Below are 12587 nucleotides of genomic sequence, written 5' to 3'. Positions count from 1 at the left end.
GAGCAATGGAGTTTCACTTAGCTGATACCAGGCATCGCAGGACTGTCCGATGGCTCGAGATTGGGCCTGCATTCACTTGTATTTAGAAGAATGAGAGATAATCTGATTTAAATCTACACAATTCTAATGGTATTGGACAGCTGCGTTGCAGGGAGGATGTTTTCCCTGGTAGGGGGAGTCTCGAACCAGGGACACAATCCCAGAACATGGGTAGTCCATTTAAGACTGAGATGTCAAAACATTTCTTAACCCAAAGATTGGTCACCCTGTAGAAGTCTCTACCACAGAGGCTGTGGAAGCAAAGTCACTGAATATATTTAAAAAAGAGATAACTTCCTTAGATTACAAAGGCATTAAGGAGTATGGGGAGAAAGCTGGATTATGGCAATGTGATAAAGAAACAACTATGATCAAACTAAAGGTTTGAGCAGGCTCAGACTGCTGAATGGCCTACTCCTGCTCTTAATTTCTGTCTTTCTTGACTTGTCCAGTTTTTCATGTTCACCCAATGAAACATCTTTACAATTGGGAATCAATGAACAATGTGAGTGTGCTTCTCCATTCTTTACGCGAAAGGCTGAATGGTTTCTCTTTGTAGACTTACCACTCCATGATGCTACAATCTCCTCCACTGCTAGGCTCCCTTTGTCCGTGCATTAACTTAAGGGATATCAAACTTTCTACAGGAAGTCATTGTGTTGGCAGAGATCGCAACAGGAATTGATAATATGAGGGAAATGAATAGGCTCTGTATTTCTGTATTCCTGAAGAAGGGCCTGTGCCCGAAACGTCGAATCTCCTGTTCCCTGGATGCTGCCTGACCTGCTGTGCTGTTCCAGCAATAAAGTTTCAACTTTGATCTCCAGCATCTGCAGACCTCACTTTCTCCTCTGTATTTCTGTCTCATCTTGCATGTAGTGCAGGAGAAAGCTGCAGCCAGTTTCCAATTTAAAAGGCAGAAATAAATATTGAGCTAGCTATTAGGATCGCTGCTCAGATTCCCTACCTCCCACTCTGTATTTGCCCATTTTCTGTCCATGTACAATCCAATTTCCAAAAGACAGCAAAGAGAATTCTAAACCCTCTGTATTTGCAATAGGTTTGGTTGTAGCTTTTGCAAGGATGTTTGTGGACTTCAGATTTGCATGTGAAAGGATTCTTCATCAATAAAATCAAGGGCGTATTGCCAAAGTCTCAAATAATTGTTCATCGTGAAACCTTGCTATCCAGCTACAGTTAATGGCTAATTATGAAGCTTTGCATGCCCCTTCAATTTCTATGCTACTCTTCACCTCTTTCAGGCTTTTAGATTAGTTTAGAAGCTTTTACTTTTGTGTTTTGGTTATGATGTAAAGTGGCTGCTGATATGCTTTGAGCCAATTTTCTGCCACTGTTGAAATTCAGTTTCAAAACCCAAGTAGATGTGTTTGTGTGTAACAGATGTTACTTAGCTGCTATTTGGAATGGGTTGAAACATCGTTTACAGCAATTCAGATTTATATCCAGTAGTTAAGGCAGTAAATATCAATTACTACAACTTAATTGTAATCATGCATTATTTTTCATAATTAATCAAACTCGCCTGTTAATAGACATGTTTATGTTCTCAAAGTTAATGAATCAACAGAGAATGTCAAGTGGAGTGTTTCACTAATTTAAGACCAATGAGAAATTCCTCTTCAAGCAACCTAAAGTTGTCAATGTCACTGTGACTGAAGGAACAAAATAATTTGTTGTCTCCTTGTATTTTGTCCAAAAAATGCAAAAGGAATTTTTCTTTATCAGAGAATGAAAATTTGCCTTGAATTCCTGGTTGCCATAACAATGTATTTTACCTAGTCATAACAGATAATTCTCAAGGCCTTCATACTTGTGGTGCACCTCAGAAGAGTCTTGTTTATTTTTATTTGAGCAATGTTTCCTTCAATCATCATCACATTTTCCATATGTATATTTCTATTCAGTTTGCTGCAGAATTCACATTAAAGCTCAGGTGTTAAATCCAATAGCATTTAGGCCATGGGACCCATCTATCATTATGCATGTGTTCATTTGTTATGGTGTGTTGGTTTGTTGTATGTAATGCTAGAGTTCATTTTGTGTGTGTGTGTGTGTGTGTGTGTCAGAGAGAAGAGAAATGGATTTAAGGAAAAGATGCTTTCTAGGATATGCTTGCTACAAACATCTTTATAACATGCCCAGATTATAATTACTTAATTTAAGAAATTGAATTACTGAGGCTCAGGGCATTGTGGAAGCCGTATTTTTGCAACCGAGTTAGAGAGTGTTAATAGGTTTTAAAAAAAATAATAAATTTGAATACCTCATTTTAATCAAGAGAACAAGGCCACAAGATTTAATTTGATTTCAAACAAAGCAGAATTTATTGTTTATAAAATAATTGAGTAAATTCAGCATTTAGCAAAGGTTTGTATTTATTATGTGCATATGTTATTGTGAAGATACTATAACTTTCAGATTTTAGTATTTTTTTCCTGATGTTTTTATGAAGAAAGGTTGAGACAGAGGTGATAGCAGTTTGCTCAAAGCCAACAAAGTAACCCGCTTGCGAGGCCCTTGGGATTTCTTTTAAAAGTTGGAACAATAGAAACAGCTAGAATGTGAGGGTCAAGCTCCCAAAGAACCAGAACTTTTAGTTTTAGCTTTCAGTAGTTACTGAGGTCTTGAAGCTGGATGTAGAAGCTCTTATTCCTCTCTCTGTTACAGCTAAAAGCTAGGGTTCTCTTTCTGCTCCTAGAATTGTATGTGGGACAATCCATTTTCCTCAATTTGCCTTTGCCATGAGTGTGTTTATGGAATGTTACTAATTGTAACAGTTGGTTAGTAGTATTTAAAATATATAATATTTTATTAAGCATTTCGATAGAGTTACAGTTAAGCTAATTCTTTTATTTTTGTTTTGTCTGTGTTTGACTTGTTTTCTATGTGTAAAAATCAAGTGTGTTTTACTTGAAGTTGAGTCATTTGACTAATTAAATTGCATCTGGAATGTAAAGCTTTATGTTTACATTTAAAATAAGAACAAGGTAGGATCTAGATTATCTTAATATATTTTGAAGGGGTTTGATCTGGCCCATAACATTATAAATTCAGGTTCTTTTCTTACTTTCCTCAAAAGTTCACTTAAAAGACATATCAATCTTAAAAGCTATTTACTTTTGTAGGGACTACCTACAAACATGCCATAGTCCTCTGGAAACATTTGCACATCTCCAGCTATTCTAAGAGATAAAACTGTAACTTACCATCTCTTGACTGTGAATGCAAAATCCATTGTTTGTTGGTATTCCTCCAAGCTATTCTACTGATTATTTTCTTTTGAAGTAAGACACCATGTGGTCAATTGTAGATTTTCCCACTAGCTTCAAACTGGGTAATCTCGCTGTTTCTGTTCCTCACAAGATTCAAACTGAAATTAGGCCTCTTCTGCTTTCCTGATGATTGTTGATAAAGTTAGTGTTTACTTTGCTTATAGTGTAATTCTGACTGTCATTTGTTTTGGTTAACTTCTCTCAGTAAGTTGCAAGAAAGCCACCATGCAACTGAAAAGAGAGCTGTGTTGTAGAGTATGTTTAAGGTTGAGGTAGACATTTTTAACTACTAAGGGAATCCAGGATAATGTAAAAAAGCAGGAAAGTGGCGTTGAGAATTATCAATTCAGGCATGATCTCATTGAGTGGCAGAGCAAACTTGAAAGTTCAAATTGAGCTTTTTTGCTCTTACGTCTAATTATGTTCCCAACAAAGATCCAGATAAATTAAAACCAAAGAAACATACTAAATTCCACCCATCTCAGTGATGACCTAGCCTGCTTTGGGTGATTCTCAAACTGATCTTAACTAATTATCCATCATTTAAATGTCTCCAACAAAGCCCACACCATGTCTTATAGCTCCATCTCTTCTTTACTGACTATTCAGTAAACATGAGTTACCTTCTAACCTGTAAAATCTTTAGATGGGCTGATAGTCTCTAAAACCCAGCATTTTAATCACTTACTTTTGCAACAATAATCTTCCAAAATCTAAACGTTACTTTGAAGGTATTAACATGAACAATGAACTAGATATTCACAATGATAATGTTAATATGAGGCAGAAGGGGACAGATTCTGTAGTAGCTATACTAACAATCCCAGTTGGGTTGCTAGGTAAGGTTAGAGTGACACACAAGATAGTTATGATTTTACTTTACTAATATTGATTTCTGTTATCTTCAGGTGTGATGGCAGGATTTAACATGAGTGGAGACCTTCAGAAACCTGCATCCAATATCCCTCTTGGGTCACTAGCAGCTCTGGGCGTCTCGTAAGTTCTCATGGCTTGTAGTTAACCTACAAATTATAGCCCCTGTTACAAACACTTGTGCCATGTCCTTGCATTTGAATAATGTTTTAAATTCAAAATCAGCATTTGTGATCATGCTCTTTGTGAATGAAATAAACATCTGATAATTGTTTTTCAAAGATGCAGCATTGTCTGATCATGGTGGCAGTATTCAGTCTTGTAACATGATGATCTGCACTGTGGTGTTTATTTCTATGTTAGCATCACCTTGTGTGGCTCAAGAACCTCACTCTGATATGCACATTTTTGTCATGAGCTGAGATGATGCATTATTTGCTGCTTTCTCTTTTCTTTGGGCCCTCTTCTCAATCAATTGGTCTTTTCTACTCACCCATTTCAAAGCCTTTCCAGTCAGTATCAAGAGAACAAAGCTGTTAGTGATGCCTCCCAGTTGTCAGTGTTAATGTTGACTATCTTCTTAACTTGTTTGTAAGTGTCCTTATAACAGACACACAGGAGGTTATGACCCAATGGCCTGTTTACTATATAGACACTCTAGGTAAAAAACTGTCATCCATCCAATAAACTTTTCTAGGCAAACTTGCACATCCTTAATGCTCATGTTGATCAGATCTGATCTTCTATTTCAATGCGGTATTCCCATACCATTCATATATCTTCTCCAGCGAATACAGGCTCAGTTTCCTCACTTTCCCATTATAGGATAATCACATCATCAGTCTGCCAAACTTCTACAGCACATTTTCTTTGGCAAATATCTCCTTCCTTGGACAAGGAGACCAAAACTGAACACAATACAGTTGCTGTGGTCACATCAGTGTTCCAAACAATTAAAGCAAGATGACTTTGTTCCTGTTCTCAAATCTTCTTGCTGAAAAGGCTAACAGGCAGGAAGACTAAATGTTGAGAGATTGCAAAGTTTTGAGATTATGAGCAACCTGTGGGTCCTAGTGTGAGAATCCTAGTGTAAAACTCTAGTGTGTACGTACAGCTAGTAATTAAGAAAGCCAAAAAAAATTGTTATTGTTTATTGTGATATAAATTCAGTACACAAGTGGGGAGGTTATGCATCACTTACATAGTGCGTTTTCGAGATCATATCAGAGTATAATGTTCATAGAATCATTGAATTGTATGGCACGGATACAGACTCTTCGGTCCAACTCATTAATGCCAACCAGATTAAATTAATCTAGTCCATTTGCCAGCAGATGGCCATATGCCTCTAAACCCTTACTATTAATATATACATCCAGATGCCTTTTAAATGTTGTCATTGTACCAACCACCACAACTTCCTCTGGCAGTTTGTTCCATGCATGAGATAGTTGCCTCTTGGGCCCCTTTTAAATTTTTCTCCGCTCACCTTAAACCTATGCCCTCTAGTTTTTGACTCCCTTGTTATCTCCTGCATCCATTGCACCCAGTGTGGCCTCCTCTACATCAAGGAGACAGGACGCCTTCTTGCGGATCTTTTCAGAGAAAATCTCTGGGACACCTGCACCCACCAACCCCATCGTCCCGTGTCTGAACACTTCAACTCCCCCCCTCGCTCCATCAAGGACATGCAGGTCCTGGGCCTCCTCCACCGCCAAACCGTTACCACCCAATGCCTGGATGAGGAACATCTCATATTTTGCCTCGGGATGCTGCAACCACACAGGATAAATGTGGATTTCAACAGCTTCCTCATTTTCCCTCCCCCACATTATCCCAGTCTTAAGCCTCCAACTCGGCACCGCCCTCCAGACCCATCCATCACTGCCCCCTCTGACCAATCATCTTCTCCCTCACCTTCATCCATCTATTGCTTTCCCAGCTACCTCCCCCCCAACTCCACCCCCTCCCATTTATCTTTCAGCCCTGACCCACAGGCCTCATTCCTGATGAAGGGCTTATGCCCAAAACATCAAATCTGCTGCTCCACGGATGCTGTGCTTTTCCAGCACCACACGCTCGATTATGTTCACAAAAACACTTATCTGCTTTCCTAACTACGCCTACCCCTCCACAAACACACATGCAAATGCGCACATACATCTATCAGTGATTAGGGATCACCCACTCCCTTCCTGCCTACATACTTTTAATCTGTGTGAATAACTTTGTTAAATATTCCTGTGTATCACTCTTGGCCCCATGAGTGTACCGAGATGACTCAACCTCTTCTTTCGTTTCAAAATATGAAGCGGAAGCTTTTGTGGCTGGGGATATTTCCTGCCCACAAATTCCCACGTGACTCAGGATGGGTTTCCACATAGCCAAACTGTCCTCCCATACTTTAATCTTACTTTTAGATGATTTACTTTAAACTGGAGACTAAAAAGCATAAAATAAATTTACTCTGCAGTCGGCTTCAATGAGGGGGGAGGGGGTGGGGGGGGGGGGGGGGGGGCGTCGGTGGTGGTGTTAGCGTGTGGTTTGGTTCATGATTGCCAGAGGTGTGCACTCTCCAATGGGCCTGCATATGTGGGGTCTGATTCTCTGAAGATTTAGCCTGAAACCATGAGGGCCCTGTTTCTAAGTGTTGCTGTATGGAGACACAGCTGAGGACTTGCCAATGGAGAGGCTGTGTACTGACAGGGGGAAATTTTTACATTTGGTTGTCTTGATCACATTGTTACCAGACAGCCGTGTGGGCTGAAATGAGATACAAACTAGCACACCAAAGCAGAAAACATGCTAGCATCCTTCACCCATATCTTAGCTGCGTCAAATGAACCTAGTGACTGATTATGGTCAAATTATATACAATCAACATGATAATCTGAGAACTGAAGTCAATTCTAGCTGCATAAAAGTGTGCATTCAATGGGCATAACTTTGAAAGTAGAGTTTTTTGAATAGTAAAAATGTGGCCTCTTTAAAACAACCTAAGCTAGATGTGAATTTTCAAAAGAAAATTAGTGATTCTTGAATTGTGAGTATATATTCATTTCATAAACCTTTCAACAATGACTTCTGGACTGTTGGATTTGACTTTATATAAATTAAACATTTATTTAGCGCCAACAGAGCAAGGGAATTCTCCCTTTTTGGATGAATTTGATGCATTGTTTGTCATGTTATAACTAATTATACATTAGCCAGCTCTGTTACTGGAGACAGGCCTCCATGGATGTTATCCTTGTTTACGCTGCTCAGTTTCCGGTTTTATGAAGTCCGCACTTTGTTGCAAAGCAGAGCGTGCATTTAGATTAGATTAGATTCCCTACAGTGTGGAAACAGGCCCTTCGGCCCAACAAGTCCACACTGACCCTCCGAAGAGTAACCCACCCAGATCCATTTCCCTCTGACTAATGCACCTAGCACTATGGGCAATGTAGCATGACCTGACCTGCACATCTTTGGATTGTGGGAGGAAACCGGAGTACCCGGAGGAAACCCACGCAGACACTGGGAGAATGTACAAACTCCATACAGAACAGTTGCCCAAAGCTGGAATTGAACCTGGGACCCTGGTGCTATGAGGCAGCAGTGCTAACCACTGAGCCACCATGCTGCCCTGCAAAGTTCATTGTTGTTTTACATTATGTAATGTACATTGGGACCTGAAATATATTTTTGATGCAATGCAGATATAGATTTTAGAATTGCTGTTAATTCATCGAATATTATTTTGTAAATTCAGATTTATTTTTGCAACAACGGCTATATAATGGCTTGATGCTGGTAGTGACCATTTTTCAAACAATTAATACTGTCTATTAACCTTTCCCATAATCCGAAATTTGTAGCATACTGTGTGTTCATAAAGCTAAAATCAAATTAATCTGGAAATAATAATCCAGTAATTTTTAAGTATTTACATTGTACGTATTAAGTGATTTTGTCCTTTAATAGGTTGCATTTGCAAAGTCTGCTATCCTGTAGGCTCTCCAAGTAAGTTAAACATCACACAACACCAAGTTATAGTCCAACAGGTTTATTTGGAAGCACTAGCTTTCAGAGTGTTGTTCCTACAACCACCTGATGTTATAACCTGTTGTGTTGTGATTTTTATCTTTGTACCTCCCAGTCCAACACTGGCATCTCCAAATCACAAGTAAGCAAGCTAGTGCCTGTTTTGAACTAAATCTTGGTCAATATGTTCCTACGTACTTCAAATGCACTTATGTACCTGATCAAACTTTGCAAATCTGCTTGTGAAGGTACCTCTTCATGGCCAAAAATGTAAATATACAACTTTAGGGTTATATGCCATAGATAATGTGACAGTGCTTCTGCCTCTCTGCCTGCTGGGAACCAAAATCAATAATGTTTAGCAAATTTGACCTCCAAGTTGTCAACATTTCTAGGAAACTGATGGAGTATTCCAGCCAATGTTAGCAGATTCCATAATGCTGAGCAGAGTGCAGTTAGAGTCTTGTGAGTTGCTGAGAAAGACTGCGTGCATGCAGCAGCATCAAATAGGAGATAGTCTGGCACATCATGACAGAGCTCTCGGTGTTTGCCAGGCCTCCATTATTTTCTCCAAAGAAAGCTCTTATCGGTCCAGAAAGAATATTAGGGCAATAAAAACATTGGTTGATGATGTTGATTGAAATACATCACCTTTTATGCAAATACTCAAACACAAATTACTGTAATTGTTTTTAATTCAGAGTGGCTAGAGCACTTGCTCAGATAAGAAGAATGTCAGGTTTGACAAGCTAATTCGTTTTCTCAGAATCATTTGTTGATCGCAGCCACTATTAGAATCAGGTTCATCAAATATTTCATCGTGATACCTGCAGCAAGTCTAGAAATCATTGCCAAGTATTCATGCCAGATCCCCAATCAGCTTACATGGCAGAGACCTCAGGAATGTAGGTGACATGGGCTAGTTGCTGGATCATGTGCTAGGGGTAGCTCAGATATCATCTGATGGGCAAGGGCTGTCATCATATATAAGGGCAGCCAACCTACGTTAAAATTGGAAATATGCATTCCAAAATTCAATGAGAACATTCTTTTGCCATTGCATTAAAATGATCCTGTGGCATCAACAGGTTCAGCATGTTTGATGCCACAGGATCATTTTAATGCAATGATCTAGCTGGCAAATCCCTTTTAGTTCCAAAGGATGGAGTGGATGTTGCCTGTACTTTTAAATTTTAGACCCAATACTTTGGATTCTGAATTTCTTGCCTGAGGCTCTGCCCCAAAAGCATCAGTCAGCAACTTTTTTACATCGAGAAAATGTCTTAAGTTCAAAGCAGTGCCTGTGACTCAGTCTCCTCAGAGCACAAAGGAATCTCTCAGTGGATCATGGAAGACACATACATGTCATGCTTTAACACTGGACTAGTAACTGAAGGCATGAGAGGCATGTATCAATCTCTCTAACATGTCGAGGCAAGAATAAATCTCATTGAAATTCATTTATGTGCGATTCAGCATGTTGGTGACTAATGAGTGACTTTCCCATTTGCTGGCTCCTTATGCTGAGCTCTCAATGTTTCTGTCATTGGGTGCCTGACATGCAGCTTTTTTCTCAGTTCTTACTTGAGTGTCATGCCTGCCATCTTGCCTGCTCCAGTGGGCTCCACAGAACACAATTCTCTTTGCATTGTCTGTAGTTGCATCCCAAAGTTGTACAAACTTGTATTCAAAATAAAACAACACATTTTCTAGTAGGGGCTACAAAATTCTAAAAATTCAAACATAATCTCCAGTGGAAATTTTAAAGGCTTTCAGTTAAAACTCAGGTCTCAAAACATAAGACTGCTTTTAGATTAATAAACAAGATTAATTAAAAACAAATGTCAGTAAGCGAAAGGAACATTTGTGTGTTCTTGCATTGCTATTTATGCTTCATAACACCCAAAATTGGACAAACATTAGATCTTGGTAGATGGGAAAGCATTCGTGTGCATTCGTGTCTCTTAACCAAACCTCAACTGTGAATGGAATATGGGATTTAATATGGAGTCCACTGAATTGCAGTTTGCAGTCAGTGCTGGATTCACACCAGCACAAACTTGCCAGAATAAACAGGATATTAAAATCAGTAAGTGTTTCTGTCAGAGATGGATATTCTGAGCTTGAACACTTATTCTTGAAGGTCAGCAACATTTGTACTAATCTAACTTCATCCGTATATATTGTAATTATTTCTCCTTTGGCAATCAGAGTCCATATACCTTGTATAAAGCTGAGGCAGTCATGTTGAGGATTGCTGTTGGTATGTTAGTTTGCACTAGTAAATAGTTGTAATCTTTTGATTGTAATTGTAACTGATTTTGAGAAAGTGGTAGGAAACAGTATCTGATCTTTATTTCTGATCTGATCTGATGTTTAATGGTGGCTGATTTACTGTGCAGCTTTAACAAGTTAATACATGTTGAAAAGTAGTATCACCACAGAAACTACATGCTGACATAATTTTGTGATCATACATTACTGCATACTCTACTTTGTACCACATAAAAGTCAAAGATTTCACTTTGTTGAATAGATGCCATGGATATCCAAAGCACATTTGAAAATCATCTGTTCAGGTGGAGACTGCTGCTTCAGATTTCACTACAATACTGGGTTTATTCTATATGTTTTCTACTGACTTTAATAACAAAGTAGTCAAATTTAGGTACAGTGAGTTATCACTTTAATGTCATTGTTGTGATCCTGAAATGTACATTGTTAATGACTTGATTTTTCCCAATAAAACCAATGCCTAAGTTATAGTTAAATTCTAGAGGACCTTTGTCATCAGAAAACTAGCATTAAAACATTATAATCGAAGTTGAAATACTTTACATTGCAAAACTGCTATATTGGTAAATGAAATAATATTTAAAACTCAAATTTTTTTAGAATTGTGGAAAAGGGCTCATTTTTGAAGCTCTTTGTCTTGCATTAATTATGTCTTAGAAACATTGAAACTGCTGTTGAGACTACTCTGCCATTCAGCATGATCATGGTTGATCATCTATCTCAACACAACAAGTCCCACTCTTTCTTCATATCCTTTGACATGTTTAACCTCATGAAATTTATATAGTTCTTTCTTAAATATATTAGTCTCCACATCCTTCTATGGCAGAGAATTCCACAAGTTCACCATTCACAGAGTGAAGAAAATGCTCCTCATCTCAGTGTAAAATGGCTTCCTACACAGCCTGAGGTTGTGATCCCTTTTCCTGGATCCCCCAGCCAGAGGAAATCTCATCCCTATATCCAGTGCAGTGAATATACAAGTTCTATATGGTCTTCACAGATATCAATAAGTCCCTCCCTGTATATGTAGAAAACGTACTCAAATTTGGTTGTAGCAAGTTGTACAACCACTTTGTTGATTCACGTTGTGTAGAATTGGTCTTAGGTAAAACAGGATGTAAAAGGGACATCTATCAGAGCACTCTTCATGACAATATCTCTACCAATTAAATTCCACTTGTCAACTAGTCAACACTTTCCTCTTGTACAGCATAAAATGTTGTTTTCCCTCTAAATTGGTACTTTGTTTGAAATGGCTTGACAAGTGACAATGAAAAGATTTGACAAAATGTGTCTTTTATTCAGTAGTGCTGCTACATGTCTAAATAAAGAAGTATTATGCTAACTTTTGCTTTCCTCCTGCTCCCAATTCATGCTGCTTCTTGAAACTCCCCATCGCTACATGCTCCTCTCTCTAAACCTCTTTTTTAAAAAATTGAGGTTTGCTGTTCCCTTGTTCTTCCTCTCATTAGCAACCACTGAGCTCTCAGGCTCACCTGTTCACTAACTCAATCTCTTGCTGCTGACCTTCAAAATTCACAGATTCTCCCATTCCCTAAAACACCCTCTCACTGCCAAACCTCTGCCGCTCTCACACTCCAACCTCCCAACTCTCCGACAGACAATTGTTTCCCTCTTGAACTCTCACTGTGAGTGGCATGAGGCAGCAGAAGCAGTTTCAACTGACAGGCCAGGGGATAAAGCATGTACCAGAAAGTTAGCTGCAGGATAGAGAGTCAGAGAGCAGGAAAGGCTGGAGTCAAGCAAAAGAGATCACTCCAAAATAATTCTTACTGGATCTCATGGTGCTACTTCAAATGACACAAAACCACTTTTAAACAAGCCTACTATATTAAGAGTCCACTGTGAAAGATGCCTACCGCTCCATCCCCCACCCTCATTTCGGGAACTCCGACCACAATGCCGTGTTTCTTCCACCGGTTTACAGGCTAGAGTTCAAGCAGGAGACCCCCTCGCGGATACAGGTCCAGTACCGGTCGGATGAGGCAGAGAAGCAACTCTGGTACTGTCTGTAATCAGCTGATTGGGCCATGTTCA

At 39.0% G+C, this 12587-nt stretch overlaps 1 protein-coding gene across 10 annotated transcripts in view; it reads left to right on the top strand.

Moving 5' to 3' along the window:
• Window positions 1-12587, top strand: part of slc12a8 (solute carrier family 12 member 8) — a 150869-nt gene that overhangs the window by 92989 nt on the left and 45293 nt on the right. For all 10 annotated transcript variants that reach the window (XR_015757709.1, XM_087989180.1, XM_087989179.1 and 7 more), the window contains one exon: window positions 4241-4328. Coding sequence is in view for 9 of the 10 variants with exons in the window: in XM_087989180.1 (XP_087845306.1) it covers window positions 4241-4328 (88 nt within the window). In the remaining variant the exon portion in view is untranslated. The remainder of the gene's footprint in view (window positions 1-4240; window positions 4329-12587) is intronic.

The sequence above is a fragment of the Chiloscyllium plagiosum genome, unplaced genomic scaffold (genome assembly GCF_037043375.1).
Source record: "Chiloscyllium plagiosum isolate Xiang-an unplaced genomic scaffold, Cpla_swu_hap1 HiC_scaffold_7, whole genome shotgun sequence".
In the NCBI taxonomy this organism is placed as follows: domain Eukaryota; kingdom Metazoa; phylum Chordata; class Chondrichthyes; order Orectolobiformes; family Hemiscylliidae; genus Chiloscyllium; species Chiloscyllium plagiosum.
The sequence above is the reverse complement of the archived record's forward strand: the minus strand, read 5'-3'. Positions and strand labels throughout refer to the sequence as shown.